Below are 17,724 nucleotides of genomic sequence, written 5' to 3' on the forward strand. Positions count from 1 at the left end.
GATAAAGGATTAAACAAGAATATAATTTCTTGCCATTTTTAATTTAATTTATAACCAAGTGAAAAAACTTTATACATCTAGCTCTAATCTAGAGTGTTTTAATTATAAGTTGTTACACCTTTTCACTACCTGTAAATGGGAAATATATGACTTTTGTATTACTTCAACATTTGTACCTCTTCTGATTCCTCTCACTGATGTTTAATAATGTTTGTCTCTGGGTTTGCTTGCTTCCTGGGGAGTAGAGAGATTCTGTTTGGTTTTTTGCTTGTCTGTGAGAAGAGCCACCGGTGAGTTTCCTGTCCCTGAGTGATGAGTTTAGTATTGATCCTTCAGGTCACTCATTGAGGTTGGGTGACTTCAGGGATTGCCCTACTTTTTGGAGAAGACCCATACTTAAACAGTGCTTGCTTCCTGGGAAGTAGAGTGGTTCTGCTCAGTGGTGGGTTTATTGCTTGTCACTGTGTAGAGCCACCAATGAGAGTTTGATTAGTTTAGTAGTAAACCTTTTGGGTCACTCATTGAGATTTTGAGTGGTCTTATAGATTATTCAGTTTTTGGAGAGATAACCTACACACTTTACCTCAATTTAATAATGTTCACCCTTGGACTTGCCTGCTGCCTGGAGTAGAGTGGTTCTGTTTGGTAGCAGGTGTTTGACTATCCTGAGTGCCACTGCTGAATTTCCTGGTCCGAAATGATTCATAATGCAATGCTTTATGGGAAGTGCTTTTCATTATTTGATACTAAGGTAATTAATGTGAAGTCAATAGCCTTTGTATACAAGTAGCCTAGCCATGAAGATACTTTATGCATAAATTTTGTTTGCTTACACTTGGATAAAGGATTAAACAAGGATATAATTTCTTGGCATTTTTAATTCATATAATAAGGTTTGAATGAACTTATAAACATTTTTGTTCCTCCATCCTTCCAGTACACTAACCATTTTCACACATTGCATGTCATACTTATCCTTAAACTTCTATATTAACAGTACAACTGCATCATGCTCTAGTAACTTATTTCACTTATTCATCGCTCTTCAAGCAAAAATATGCAGTCTTCAAAGACATAGGTGCATCACCATCTTGATCACCACCTCCCAATTCTCTCAACCACTTCTTCATCCCCAGGAAATTCAGTTGATGAATTTGAGCATAGTAGTCTACAGGTGTCATATGAACTTCCTTTTCACTACTCTTCAGTGTGCTTTTCATCATCTAAGTGATTTTTGGGCTGCTTTTGATTACTTTCACAGTATGTCCCAATACTTCTCTTCACTGCTGGCCTCATCAGTGTTTTTGCATTGCTGGCTGATTAGTGTAATACACAGTTTGTAATCACTTCAGTCCAAAATATATAACCTTACACTTCACAACAGTGAACTTAACCATTAACTGGTGACCTCAACCCACAATATCCATCTTTTCAAATTCTCCTGCAGTATCTCTGTCACCTTTATTTACTATTTCAATCTCCAGTGTAGCAAAATTAGAGCAAATGGAGATAAATATGAAGCTAGTGACATGGATAAGATGGTAGCTCACAGATATATGTTAGTATATGGCAAAGCAGAATCTAAGGCAGGCAAGCATTGGTATGCGCAGTTCTCTGTGAATTCAGAATTCTCATCTGCTGTTCAGTTTGTACATCAAGGATACCAGGAATAATTTCTTTGCGGGGGGGGGGGGGTAGATTTGGTTATTTGCTGATAACACCTCCCCTATAGAAAGTTATTCCCAGTATCCTTGATATAGCTGCAAACTGTCTCTTGAGCATTTCATAATCACCAGCTTATAATTCTACATATATCACAGATACCATTTTATCACAGAAGTCCTCATATGGCTGGCCACCACCCAGTGATCACTTCATGATCACTCTCAGCAATTGGAGGATGATTGTACATCCTATTTGTAATAAAATCTTCTGATATGATGAAATTCACTTTTTGATCCTTGTATGCTCTTTATTATGTACTGCCTAAAGTAGTTATCTCTCAAAAATCAAGAAATTCCCTTTCTCCCAGATGCCATTTTTTCATTCCTATCTATATTACTATAATTAAAATTATCCATAATGATCACCATTTTCTTAATTGTTAAGTTAATTTGCCTATACTTTTCTTTTTCATTGCCTTTAACCCTCACACCATACTGCCTCAAAATGGCTGCCACTATTTCCCTCATGTATCCTTACCTTAGATGGGCATAACTTCTCCTGTCATCAATAGCACTTTCATCTCTACATTTCACAGTGTTGTCTCATAAAACGGGATCTCACTTATTCCAACAATTTTTAGATAAACAAGCTCTATCCTATCAATGGAACAATTTCGTTCCCCTTATTTTGAATACGTCTGTTATTCATAAACAAATATAATAGCTGATTTCTGGTTCTATCATAGTTACACCAACAATACTTCTTAGATGTGACTCCCCATATTTCTCCTGCCATTGTTTCCACTGATCACACAGCCTCCCAATATATATTATGTTTTATTTGGTCTACCTCCCCACACACACAACTTTTTTTAGGTTTCAAAAGAAAGCTATTTTTAATTTCTTTTCAAATTTTGAAGCATTTTTTCAGCAAAGAAAGGCTTCAATCAAGATGATTTTGGCTTACATATTCTGCTACATGTGTACATAAAACTTACAAGTCTCATTCATGGATTCAACCCTGGGTCTGTTGGGCAGAGTACAAAATGGAGAAAAGATTGTTCAGAACATCTAAGCAGCAGGTGGTCACTATCTTGAAAAAAATCAATTTATTTGAAAATGAAAAGAAGAAATCAAAATGTACTGATCTTCAACAATAAAATGTCACTAAAAAAAAAAAAATCAGTAATTGGGCAATCTTAAAAAAAAAAATTCTTTCACCTAAAGGACAGCATAACAAAATAACTCATTCATCAAAATCAAAAATTATGCAGCTTTACACCACCACCACCACCTGCTGATTTCACTTGTTCAAATCTGTTAGACATGTCTCACTAATGCCAATAACTTTTAACCAAGATGCCCTAACCAATGCCAAAAAACTTCTCTCCTTTTCCATGTACTTCTGGCACATAGGCATTGTGTAAAGAATGGTTTATGTGGACTTCCTGCAGTCTTTGCATTCTCTGGAGATGTCAGGAAATATTTTTATTTTTTTATACAATGACAAAGTTTTTTTATCACTTTAGTGGGTATATCTGCTCTCATGCTAAAGGCTGTGGGTTTGAATCTTTCTTCAGGCATTGATGTTTGTAATTGTTCTTCATACATGTAAATATACAATTTCCCAAAATTATAGGCCTATCTATATGTCAGTTTGTTGGAGAAGCTGGTGAGAACCAGAATCCAGAATTGGGGTGACAACAATGGTATTATCTTTAATGGACAGATGGATTTGCTAAAGGGAGGTCATGTTTTAGTAATCTACTTATTACAATATGGTGGCGCCTTTATTGAACAAAGGAGACAGAAGCACAATATGATACTTAGAATTTGCAAAGGCTTTTAATAGATTACCACATGATAAGTTGACAGTCAAACTAGAGCACATAGGGTTGAATATTAGACTACATTGGATTGGAGATTGGCTGTCTGATAGGTATCAGCAATGTGTGTATGGGGGAGCAATATCTCAGAAGAGGAAAATCACTAATGGTGTGCCTCAGGGGTCTGTTTTAGGGCCATTGCAGTTTAATCTATATGTTAATGATATTGTGGAAGATTCGAATGGGGATCAGTTGTTTGCAGATGAGGCAAAATTGGGATGAACCGTGAGTAGTATTGACCAGATGTTGTGGCCTTATAATAAGACATGAACAGACTGCGTGAATAGGCACCTGAATTGGGATGTCAGTTCAATGTTGAGAAATGTAAGGTTTTAAAATTCGGAAAACAAAGATGGGATGTAGAATTCACTCTTAGTGGGGATATATTATTAGAAGTGGAGCACATAAGAGATCTTGGAGTAATGGTGGACAGGGATCTAAAATTTAGAGGACATATTGCCAAGATTGTGAGGATGATACAATGAATTTTGGGAATGATGCAGAGGACACTGACTTCTTGAAGTAAGGTAATTCTTGTTCCATTTTATAATGGATCAAGAATCTCCTTACTTCTTGATGTAAGAAGATTCTCGTTCTGTTTAATGCTCTGATTAGGCCACACATGGATTACTCTACACAGATTTGGCATTGATGTGTGTCCTTTGAAAACTAGGTGACCTAGTTTTCAAAGGACAAAGAGATGTTGGTAAGGGTCCAGATGTGACTGACTGAGATAGTTTCTGATCTCTGGAATGTTGAATGGGAGTAAGGTTGAGAAGATGCAGTTTACAGAGTCTAGTAGATAGGAGAAAGAGGGTGATATGATAGAGATGTACAAGTTGGTAAGATGTGCAAATTGTTATAAAGATCAACGGTGAAGAGGTTTTAAATAAAATGGTGGGAGATCAGGGAAGAACAATAGGTCATCCCTAGAAGCTGTATAAGGAGGGTGTGAACAAGGGATTGAAGCAGGTTTTTCATGCAGAGTTGTGAATAATTGGAATGCCTTGCCTTGAGAGTGTGGTTTCTGCAGAGAATTTGAATGTGTTTAAGGTATGGTATGATGAGCTATGTGTATGACAAAGGGTCTTCCTAGATGACTCTTTGACTCCATGGGGTCTTAAGATAATAATAATAATAATAAAATGGACTAGGTTACCATGGGAGAAGTAGACCAATGTTCCTGCAATGGGAAGAGGCCATCACCCAGCAGTGGGATTATACAAGCTGATCATCATACGGAATATTTACTGTCCACCTGGTTGGCTGAGTGGTTAGCGTATCCTCTCTCCAGCCAAAAGGCTGCATGTTCAAGTCCCATTATGGGCATGGATGTTTATGATTGACTGTGGATATACTACTGGTGGTCGGCGGTAGGATGGCATCGGTGTAGTTGCAGTTAGTGCGGTGGATTGAGTGGTGGAGACAGAGCTGTTGAGCAGGTGCCCTCCCTCGATGAGGCTTTGGACTCCCTGGAGGTGTCAAAATAATAATAATAATTATTATTATTAAAATATGATTACATTTCATGTTAAAAATTCAGCAAAGTACATCATTTTTTCCTTTTTTGTATAAATATACTCAATAAAAGTATCATGTAAATCTTTATATAAGGTTGTGTTTGACTTACATAAAAATGTGCATAGTGCTTTTAGAATTTATAATATTGTACAAAGTGAAATTTTACTTTATAAAACTGCTGTATTAAATTCAAATTCAAAAAAAACACACACACGTGCATGCATGCGTGTGTGTGCATAATATATATATATATATATATATATATATATACACAGTCCCATTAAATATCAAAATAAATTTACTTTAGGGCATGGCCTTATTTTCCTGATTTCAGGATTATAAGTGATTTGGTAGTTGGAATTTTGGGAGCTGGAAACATCTCAACAGCAAGTAAGCCAAAATGTTGCTAATGCATTTTGTACAGTTCACGTTATTGTACTTAATAAATGTAATATATTTTAGTGTATGCTGTGTGTCACATACATGCAATATGATTCCAGATTCTGAGTTTGAATTTTTTGTGTATTATTTTTGTGATATTGTTATTATCTATTTTTCTTATCATATGTGCTTTTATTTTCACACTAATTATTTGTTAGATTTATTTATATCATAGTAAATAATGTTGTAAATCATAATAAATAAATAATTAACATCATCATCATCATCATCATCAAATTCCTGCCTTGTACCCTCAAGGGGTGTACAGGATATGACAGTACTACATGAAAAAATTACATCATTACAAACTTCCTATCTACAATTTTCCTCCAAATCAGTCTGTTACTTGTCAAGACTCTAACATTATCAGATCTTATATTTCTATCGTCTACGGCACTTTGTACCGTATCAATCCACCTATATCTTGGTCTTCCTCTGGGTCGTTTTCCTGCCAACCTGGCAGAGAACACTTGTTTTGCTAATCTTTCCTCTCCCATTCTATTTAAGGGACCATACCACCTGAGATTAGCTCTGCTAATGCATTCCTGGATGCTGACAATGTCAAGTTCTTTCCTGATATCCTCATTTTTAATATGATATTGCCATTGATGCCATCTGTTCACGCCTCTAATCTTTCTCAGGACTCTCATATCTACGGTCTCTTAGTCTTTGGTCAAGTGTTTTACTTCTGACCCAGCTCTCAGATCCATAAGTTAAAACTGGTTTGAACACTGTCTTGTATACAGCTAATTTAGTGTTCCGACTAATTTCTTTCTTATTCCATATGAATTTATTCAATTGACTTCCCACCATACCAGCTTTGCTGATTCTGTTGTCTATTTCTATATTTAATTTACCATCTTCAGTAAAAATCGTGCCTAAGTAGCTGAAATGTTTTACTTGTTCCACAGGTTCTCCATTCACAACACAGTTGACATTTTCAATGATTCTGCCTATTTTCATTGTCTTTGTCTTTTTATTGCTGACCTTCATACCATCTCTATTACAACAGCTATTCAATTTAGTCAGAGAATCTTGCAGACTTGTGGCGGATTTATTTAGAAGTATAACATCATCTGCATAAAGCAAAGAGCTGACATTAACATCTCCAATTTTGATAGCAGGTTTAATACCACATTCCTTCATAATGTGATCCATATAGATAATGAATAACAGAAGGGATAATGTACATCCTTGTCTCACACCAGATTTAACATTAAACCATCTTCCTGTACTTCCTTCAATTCTAACTGCTGACTTACAACTCAAATAAAGACTAAGTATTGCTTGATATAATGCCCCATTGACACCATATAACTGCAGCGTATTGAATAGCTTCTCTCTTGGCACCTTGTCATATGCCTTTTCCAAATCGACAAAACTTAAATAGAGATCTTTGTTATATTCCCATGCTTTCTCGACTATTTGTTGTAAAGTGAAGATCTGATCCTGACAGCCTCTATTTGGCCTGAATCCAGCTTGTTCTTCACCAAGCTTTTCTTCCACAATTCTTCTCAACCGTTTCTCAAGTATACCTGCATAGATCTTGCCAGGAACACTCAGTAGGGAAATACCTCTGTAATTCTCACATTCAGTTTTATTTCCCTTTTTATATATGGGTACTATGAGAGCTCTACTCCAATCATCGGGAATTCGTCCCTCTGTCCAGGCTTTCTGAACTATGCAGTGCAGCCACTGTAAGACTCTTATACCACCATAGTTCAGCATTTCTGGTCGAATATCATCTACTCCTGCTGCCTTTCCACATTTCAAGCCTTTGATGGCTTTTTCTACTTCAAGTATGGATATGTATTCCTGACTGCATGCCTGGTCAGTGTTTTTTATCACTGTGCTGTCATCACTGCTTGTTTCATTTAGCAGTTTTTCAAAGTAATTACTCCATACTTCAAGGATATATTTTTCTCCTGTTTTCATGTCACCTTTATCATCTCTAATTCCTTTTAAGCACTCTTTCCTCCATTCCTGAGCTTCTTCAACAACCTCCAGAATATTTTGCCACCTTCTTGATATTTATTTTCTATATTCTTGCCAAAGTCCTCCCATGACTTTTGTTTAGCTAGTTTTACACACTGTTTAGCTTTCTTACATTTGTCTCTGTATTCTGCAAGAGTAAAAGCTGACTTATTTGCCAGGAACTTTTGATATGCTTTTTTCTTTTCCTTCACTGCCGCTTTAACTTCCTGTGTCCACCAGGGAGTTCTGATTTTTTTATCCTTGCACACAACCTCACCACATGCCTCTCTGGCAGAATCAATCAATGTTTTCTTCAGAGTTTGCCACTGAATCTCCAAGGTTTGATTCCTGTTCTCAAACTCTTTCATTTTCTTTTCAATAATCTTTCTGTATTTTAGTCTACAGTTCATATCTGAGAGCTGCTCAACTTTTATTCACTTTAAAACTTTCTTACATGTTATTCTTTTCAATATGAAATTCAATTTTATCCTGCTCAAGACTAAATAGTGATCACTTCCAATTTCAAATCCTCTGTACACTCTGGTGTCCTGCACCAGGGAGAAAACATCACTATCAACAATGACATACTCAATGAGACTTTTCTTATTCCTAGCCTCTTCTCTCCATGTGAATTTGTGCACATTTTTATGTTGGAACATGGTGTTAGTAATAACCAGTCCATGTCCTGAGCAGGAATCCCACAGATATTTGCCATTATTATTAGCTTTGCTCTTTTCTCCAAATTTTCCCAAAATATTTTTGTTTGTCTCACAATCATTTCCTACCCTGCTATTTAGATCCCTAACAAGGACCAACTTTTCCTTTTTCATTGTGTCAGTTGCTTTTTCTAAAGCGTCAAAAAATTCCTCCACTTCTACCTTAGTAGAAACTTCTGTGGGACCATAGGCACAAATAAGTCTCATTGTCCATTTCCCCATTCTCATATTTGCCCACATTACTCTACTTGAGTCTGACTGCCATTCAAGAAGATTAGCCTCGTATTTTGTGTTGAATACTATGGCTACTCCTTCTTTTCCTTGATTGTCATTGCCTGAATATAACATTTAGTATTTATTGCTCAGAAAGATCTCACCAGTTTTGGTCTTTTTTGTTTCAGTCACCCCTGTTATGTCGATCTGGTACTTATCTAATTCCTCAGCTAGCTCCATTTCTTTGCCATTCAGTCTTCTTATGTTGATAGTACCAATCTTTAACCCTGGTGATGTTGAGTTGGGGTTTGTTTTCAGATTTGTTCCAGTAGCTGACTTTTCGCTGTTCGCCCTGGTTCCCTGGCGAAAACAACGGGGGCCTTGTTTAACCGGGTGACGCCCCAGCCGGCATGAAATTTTGTCATGTTGTACCATCGTTTTTTATTTTGGTTTAACCAATAAGAATACAAGGTCGGCTAAATCCCAAATTGCCAGCCCATCCTCGTTTGTTCAGTATCAGAGTAGATACCCAACAGGGTGCACCACGAGAAGGTGAGGATTGGACATTAGGTCAGAAGCCCTGGTCGGTTCTCCGCATTCCTTTAAAGGCTATGTGGAGGTCTCCTCTCAGTTATATACAGCTTTGACCCTTAAGCACCCCATAATTAATATCATAGTAAATTTCAATAAACATAGAAAATCATATACTTGAACAAGTAAAACAATTTACATATCTTGGCATTATCATTACTCACAACCTCAACAACACAGAAACAGTAAAATACAGTCTTCACAAAGGATGGTCTAAATATGAATAAATTAAACAAAATATGTAAAAATAATAGCATTTCAAATTGCCTCAAACTAAAACTCTAAAAAAACCATTATTATACCTACAGCAACATATGGAGCTGACACATGGGTACTGAATCAGAAAGAAATACAGAAAATCAGAGCATTCGAAATGAAAAGCTTAAGAATAATAAATAAGGCTCACTGGTCAGAACACAAAATAAATGATGAAAATCAAACATGATTAAACTACAGAGAGGATATCATAGCTATAATTCTTAAACAGCAATTAAAATGGTTAGACACCTCCAGAGAATGTTCTTTCAAAGATTACCAAATCTTTGAATGGAACCACTGCAGGAAGTTAATCAAGAGAGAATCACAATTATCAAGCTTCAGAGAAATAACAGAAATGGCCTGAGATAGAACCAAATGGCAAAGATGTGTTCATAGGGGGGGGGGGGGACTCAACCCATCATCTGGCAGATAAGAAAGAAGAAGAAATAATGTTGCAGTGATAAATCCACTGCAACAAATTATCAAAAATCCCTGGAAATTGCAGTTGCATTGATATAGTAAACTATCTTACTATAAGGTTTATTTTGATCACTGTGAGTTTAATTTAGTGATACTACTTATATCATTTTTATATTCATTTCAGTTTTAAAAAAAATTCTTTACTTTCCCCTCCTTCTGTATCAATGAAATGAATCCGATCTTTTATTGATATTTTTGAAGCTTTTTTTTTTTTCATTTAATGCTTGTCTTCTCTACAATAACAATTTGATATTTTAGCTTAATTTGCAAAAACACATTGAAAATAACTTAACCAGAAGTGACTTGACATGATGTTAATAAGGCACAAATAGTGATGACGTACCGCTATATCTTAAGCAATAGCAAAGGAATTTTCAGCACATGGGATGAACATGTTAATTCAGAGTTTTAAGAATAGAAATATCCAAAGGAATGAAATAAAGTGAGACTATCGTTGCATAATGGTGTGCTGGCAAAATAGAATCAACAAGTTATGGATCTGTTTGCCATTATTATTATTAGCATCAGTCCTTTATGGGTCAACTCATCATAGATCTTCACTGTCACACAGTATTCTCATTTACATTCCATTCACATATTCCCATATACTCCTTATATATTCAGAGAATGGCCTCTTATTTTTATTACCTCTCTCTCTCTCTCTCTCTCCCCCCCCTCCTATAAAAATCTCTTCCACATTCATGCAGTATAAACAACTTGTATGTATCTTAATTATGCTATCCCAACTTATGTTAATTAATCAACAAATTGATTATATTAGTGAGACTACTAGAATACAAAGAGCAGAAAGTAAAAGAGTTGATTGTTATGAAATATATATATGAATTTAAATGTTGACAAGTATTGCATGTGAGAAGATATGAACGAGTTACTGAAAGAAGCAAAATAGAAGAGTGATAGGTTGTTGGTATGCTTCCATAATACGATAGAGATGACTTCAAGAAGGACCATGAATGTAAATGCATATAGCTATGCAGGAGGCATGGTGTGAAGACTTATGGTGTGCACTTGAATAAATTTGGAATTATGCATCTAGAGAAAGTGCTGTTTTCACAGAAAGTCAGGGAAAGTAGAGCTGTTTGGAGAGGGAGAGATGCAAGTGTACAATGTGCAGTCATTTAGAAACAAGTGAGTGAGAGAGAGAGAGAGTGATAAAAATTGATGAATATGGTTTCTTGGGTACCAAATTTGAATGTGATAATCAATGCAAAGTATAAAGTTATTGTGATCCAAGGAGATATTGCAATTTATGTCAGAAATATCTGGAATAACTAGGAAGGAGTTTTGGTATGGTTTTGACAGTAGATGGTATAGGAATAGAATAGAATATAAATGGATGTATTAATTTCAAGAAGGATAGAGAGAGAACAGAATGAGAAGGATTATTGCTAATAATAGCAGGAATTTCATCCAAAAAGTTTGCAAGTTCAGCAGGAGAGCACAAATGTGCAAGGCAATGCATTAGAGACTATGTTGAGTTAGAAGCTAACAAGATAAAATATATAGCTGGTTGCTTGCTGTTATTGACTTGAGAGTACAAACAAAAAAATATAGACAGCTTACATCTGCAAATTATCATAATCAGTGCAGAATAAGTAATATTTATGGCAGACTTCAATTATTGGGGTATAGATTGGAAGGAGGAAAGGTCACATGAGGAAGGAAATGGAATTTATACAGCCATAAGAGATAATTATGTGAAGCAACATATGATTTGGAAAGGTGTAATACTGCTGGATCTGTTGGTAGTATCAGAAGAGTTGTCCATAACCAAGGTATCCATATTGCCTCTATATGAGGAGAGTAATTACCTAGTTTTAACTTGGAAAGTTGCCAAACATTGAATTTTCAGTTAAGGAAACATATGTGTAAGACTCTGAGTAAGTGATTGGCACAGAAAAGGTTTGAAACAGTGATGTGGTATAAGAATCTGCAAAGGAAGGCTGTTAGGTGCATGGTAAATGAACTTGGTATGTTTGAAGGAATCATTTATAGACTCTAATCAGATAAGAGTTAAACAGATGAGTAGCATCATTAAACAGAACCTGGAAAAAGAAAAAAGAAATAATTTTAACTTTTTCAGCCTAATTGTTACATAAGAGACTTCCCCATTGCCAAAAATAGCTTAGCTTTTTCTTTCCAACTTAAAACAATTTTTGGAGTATTGTGACTTTTCAGAAAATTTTTCAGTATTAAAAAAAAAAAGTAAATTTGATGGATGGAGGGACATATAAAGTAATTGGTAGATTGCACTTAAATGGATTTGTCTGGAGTAAATGTTGTTCACTGAGAGGTTAAAGGTGTAAAGTCAGGGATGCTAGAGGTCATCTTTCTCATTTATATGAAGAAGAAAAAGGTAATTAGCATGATCAGAAACAGTACAGTGCACAAGTGAGAGAGGCAGCCAACTTGCTAAGGAAGGCAGAGTTAGATTATGAATGGAAATTTGCCAATCAGATCAAAGATTTCAATATTTTATCTTTTCTAAAGAGTTGATTAAACATCAAGGAAGCATGCTATGAAAGGATAACTTTCTGATCTGATTTTCCATTTCAGTCATTTCCAACTGTAGGTGAATTTATAAGCACAAATTCTCACCCACAAAGTATTCTGGGTGAGATTTTTGCAGGTTAGTTCACCATTGCTTCCCCCAACCCCCAATTTCCTCCGGACTCAGGACCAGCATATGGCTGGGACATATTCATGACTGTAATTCATGTGTTTTCATGGGGGCTGATTTGCCTGTCCTGGGGGACAAAAAACCTGAGTTTCCAGGCGAAAAAAAACCCTACCTCCGTATGAAACTGGCTAACTCATCTTTAGAGACCAGATAAAGGTTCCTCACATCACTGACAATTGAACCCAGGTCTTTCCGACCAAAGGGCTTTGTCTGTACTGACTGAGCTGTGGAGGCTCAAAGATAACTTTAATGAGAGCTAATGACAGAGAGGTGACAGAAACAAAAGACACAGTCAAGTGAATCAGTAATTACTTTGCGAGTGTATATCATTTAAATGGAGGGAGATTTTGCAGTGAATATGTAAGAAGGATTGATGTGAAGGTGAATTATAAGTACTTAGGTTATTGGAGAATCTTAACTTGAATCGTATATTGAAGCTAATGTGCTAGTTGAACTTGTATTAAGGTTTAAAGGAGTACTATTATTATTATTATTATTATTACCACGGGCTACTCCAGGAGTCCTTAGACTCATCGAGGGAAGCCCTAAACATCATGTTCACACAGCTGTTCAACATTCTCACAGTATCTATCATACCTTGCCTTGAACTCGCTCACTGTCATAGCACCCACAACAGACTCTGGCAGCTTATTCCACTCATTTACCACTCTAAAAGTAAAGAACCCAGCTCTAACACCCCTGCTAACCACGCTCTTGCCCAGCTTCCATGGGTGTCCCCTAGTTCTCCCACCACTAGTCCTGATCTCAAAAATATCATCTGAATTAATCCTATAGAATCCTTTTAGCAATTTGAATGTCTCAATCATATCTCCCCTTTTCTGCCTATCAACTAGTTTCTGCAACCCACAAATCTTCAACCTGTTCTCATATGGTTCATTCCATAGACCTGCTATCATCTTAGTCACTCACCTCTGGATCCTCTCAACCTCCTCCCCATCAAGAAGGAACCGAGGTGACCAAATCTGGGCACAGTAGTCGAGATGAGGTCTTATCAGGGCTCGGTACAGAGGTACAATAACTTGTTTTTCTCTGCTCGTCAAGGTATTTTTCAACAACCAAGTGAGTTGATGAGCTGATTTAGCTACTTTCGCAATGTGCCCCCTAAATTTCATCTCCCTATCCACCAACACTCCCAAGTCCCTGGCCTCATCAATCTCTTGGAGTACAGTTCCACCAATGTGGTATACTGCTGCTAATCTTTTCACTCCGAAATGCATAACTTTACATTTTGTCACATTAAATTGACATCCATTCTCCTTAGTCCAGAACTCCAATCTATCTAAGTCATCTTGCAAGACTTTGACATCTTCTGCATTCACTATCGCCCTACCCAACAAATAGTACAAATAGTACTATTTGTTGGGTAGGGAAAGAATTAAACACTGGTTTAAAGATTCTAATATTTTATATGTCACAGAGACATCATCTGGGAATACAATATGAAAACTGAATAATACACACAAACAACACACAAAAAATAATAATAAACAAATAAATCTGTTACTGATTCCAAAAAAAGTCTGTCATGTTTGTATTTTCTATGGGACCCACGGTAGTTTTTATCCATTTAATGCTATGCAAGATATTGAAGACATAGTCAGCTAGACCTGACTGACCATAATTGTGGTGGCATATATATATTTGTGATTTTCAAGATGGATGTTGGCCATAAAAGAACAGGTTGCTAGAACAAGGAACCTTTATATATACCTGGAACTGAGGGGTAGGGGGTTATCTTTAGGAGAGTGGATAAGGGTAGTCAGCTACAAATATGGTTGAAGCCAGCTATCCTTATCCAGTGAGTTTCAAATGAGCACCTGACCCCAAATACGTGATTGCTAATTCTTCATGTAGAAAGCATACCGCAAAAATCAAAACAATGTGGTAAGTGGAAACTTCAGTGCTTTGGAACTTAACTGGCTAGTCTTTATAAAAAAGATGTTAGGGATACTGGAATTGCACCTATTTTTGTTAAGTTAAAAATCAGCTTCTGCTAAAAAAAAGAGCTCTCTGAATCTGCAGATGCATCTGCTTTATGTTGTTATGAGAACAGATTGCTGCCACAACAAATGTAGTTGCTACATTTGTTGCAACTAGTAGTCTTAGTTGCAATAAATGTAGCCTTTACTTCATACAGAACTCCTTTTTATTCTCATTCCAGAACTTGGGTGCATCCTTTTGGTATGGCCAAAAATTCTTTGGTAACCTTTGCAGTTCTAATTTTTATCTTCATATTCAGCTTTTTCAAGTTATCATCAGTCTTTCTTCTTAAAATGGCCCTTTGAATTTACTAAAACTCAAACTTTTTAGTTCTCTTCCCCCTCATATATGGATTACCAAAAATTCATAAACTTAATAATCCTCTGTATCCCATAATGGATGATTCTGTAAAATATTAGCTAACAGTAGAAATAGTCAAGTGAATCAGTAATTACTTTGCAAATGTATATTATTCAGGATTATTCAGGTGGAGGAAGATATTGTAGTGACAGATCTAACAAGGAGTGATGTGGAAATAGAGGTAGATGAATTGTAACTACTTAGGATTTTGGAGAATCTTACATGAATCATATATTGAATCTAATGTGCTAGTTGAACTCTAATTAACCCATACTTCATCTTATATAAAAAATTGGCCCAGACATTAAACTGATAGTACACGTTTTGCTTCTCTGCCTTTTAGCTAAGATAAGAGTGTAGTATTTGTTCTTATTAGCTTAAAATCTGATACAGTCCAAAATATACCAAACTGATTTTTGAAAAGTGGCAAAGGGCTTGGACCCTGCTCCATCTTTGCCATAAGTTGACCGGTATTGTACAACTTAAGTCCCTTTGTGGTATTGCTCCTTGGCCTTATATAATATATTGGGTATGCATTTGTACTGAATCAAGAGGTAAAATGTATTTTTTTTAATGTGGAATACAGTCAGAAAAATTTGAAAAACAGTGGTCTAGTTGGTACACAGTAACTTGAACTCGTGCAAATGTTAAGGGATTTTTGTAGCTACACAGATTTCAATGAATTAATTTAGTGCTTGCAGTTTGACAGTTACAGCTAGATGAAAAAAAGGGCAACATTTATATGAGAAATATATATATATATATATATATATATTAAATTAGTGTAAACACTGAGATCAGAAAATTGCACACAAAATGTTTTTCATGCACATATAGATGCAAAAATTAAGACACAAAAATGTCTTAGTTTTTAAGGATTTCATTTGTAGTATAATTTTAAAATTAACACCCTGTCAAATGCCTTTATTAAAAAAAAAAAAAAAGGCAGAATATGCCTTTCCTTCATCAATTACTCTTGTCACTTCATTATAAAAGGCAATCAGATTGCTAAAACAAGAGTACCCCTTAACAAAATCCATGCTGACTCTCATAGATAACATTACCCTCATCTGCCCAATGCTGTAAATGATCCCTCACCTCACTAAGTTCTCCAAAATCTTAACAACCACTGATGAAATACAAACTGGTATATAGTTTGATACTTCCAGTCTGCTACCACACTTATGCAATCACATTAACTTACCTTCCTTCCACTCCTTGGGCACCTTTCCCATAGCCAAACTTTCATTGAAAAGCCAGCCATCAGAGCTATCACGTCTTTAGCACATTCCCTCAAAACCTTGTAAAATCTTATCTAGTCCTATTGCTTTATTGACATCCAGAATTTGTAACACACTCTTTTTATTTGAATTTGTAACTACTCAGTATTTGAAACAGACTCTCTTCTTGCAATGTCATTCCACAATCATTTCTCCTCCTACTGATACTTGTTACATAACGAAAGAATTCCTTAAGACCTCAGGGCCAATCTCTTTCTCATATTCAAGTTTTGTCTTCCTTATCATATTAGTCACTCTCCTGGCCTGAGTCTTATATTCTTCATGCATCTGCTCTCCACCCCTATCCTTATACCTCTTTTGTAACCTCTTTTTTTTACTTGCAGCTTCCATTTGATATTGCTTGTAATCTACTTTACACCAAATTGTGTTCTCTTCTTCTTTACTTGTGGTATGCAATTTGCTATTGCTGCTAATAAATATTGCTTGAAGAGTTCCCAACCACTGATGATATGTTGCCCTTCCAGTTCCTCCATCAATGGAACTGCTCAAAGCTGATTTCTAAGACTATTATAATCACCTGCCTTTTACATTCCTATCTGATACTCCTGCATGTCTATTCATCTTCCAAGTGCCGGCATATTCTAACATATTCTTTAATAAGAATATGTTCGAGTGTTAAAAACAAAGGCAATGTTTTTGTCGCCGAAGCTGTACATGGCGGCATTAGAAAGATTGTTATTGAAACTTGTATGTATAAGAAAGGCTTGCACCTTTCTCATACATACTCTAAGTGTAAACATCTCCGAAGTCAGTAAGAAAGAGTTCAAACAACTTTCCGATGGCCGGCAACTTACAATCAAAAGAAAGCGGAGGAGAACAAAAGGTGTGCCGAACTTGAAACTTAAGATGAAAGACTCATACCGATTCTTTGGAGGTTGCCAAACTTCATGCAAGGTCTCACAGGAGGCCTAATAAAAAGGGACTGAAGCAAGCAGAAGGGGAAGGGGTCCCAGTTCCAGAATTGCTGTCAGAGAGGAGGCCCCCTGGTCCAGAGTCGCCATCAGAGAGACTGCCTGGTTCCACGTTGCTTGAGAGGAGTTTCCCGCTTCCAGAAAGGAGCTTCTCAGTTCAAGACTTTGCTAGAGAGAGACTACTTCTAGGCTGCAGACAAGGTTTCAAATTGCCGAAAGGAAGAGTTCCAATTGCCGGAGAAAAGTTTCCAGTCCAGGTTAATGTCAGACATTCACCAGTGTGTTGTGTTTTCATTACAATTTGATGAATCAAACGACTTCACTGATATTGCTCGGTTAATGGTATTTCTTCGCATGGTATTTCAAAATTAAGTAAAGAAGAACTTTTGAAAATTATACCATTATTGGGAGGAGAAGACATTTTTTGGCATTTAATGAATTTGTGAAACAACACAAATTTCTGCTTTTTAAACTTGTGTCTATTACTACTGATGGTGCTCAGGTAATAAATCAGGCTTCATTTCATTATGTAAAAACAATGACAAATATCCAGATTTTTTAACGTACCACTGTATTATTCACCCAACAAGTACTGTGTAGTAAAAGATTAAACACAAAAGATGTTTTGGATATTACATTTAAAATTGTAAATTCTGTTCAAGGAAAAGCCCTGCAATGGCGGTTATTTAAATTACAGGCAGATGAT

At 36.1% G+C, this 17,724-nt stretch overlaps 1 protein-coding gene and 1 pseudogene across 1 annotated transcript in view; both read left to right on the forward strand.

Moving 5' to 3' along the window:
* The window catches only part of LOC150101301 (uncharacterized), a 90,655-nt gene that overhangs the window by 36,978 nt on the left and 35,953 nt on the right, over window positions 1-17,724 (forward strand). The window contains exon 5 of the mRNA XM_090400756.1: window positions 5,379-5,461. Coding sequence (XP_090256882.1) covers window positions 5,379-5,461 — 83 coding nt within the window. The remainder of the gene's footprint in view (window positions 1-5,378; window positions 5,462-17,724) is intronic.
* Window positions 15,130-15,297, forward strand: LOC150101302 (U2 spliceosomal RNA; annotated as a pseudogene).

This window comes from Typopeltis vanoorti, chromosome 11 (assembly GCF_054136105.1).
Source record: "Typopeltis vanoorti isolate ZY-2024b chromosome 11, IOZ_Tvanoo_1.0, whole genome shotgun sequence".
Classification (NCBI taxonomy): Eukaryota; Metazoa; Arthropoda; class Arachnida; order Uropygi; family Thelyphonidae; genus Typopeltis; species Typopeltis vanoorti.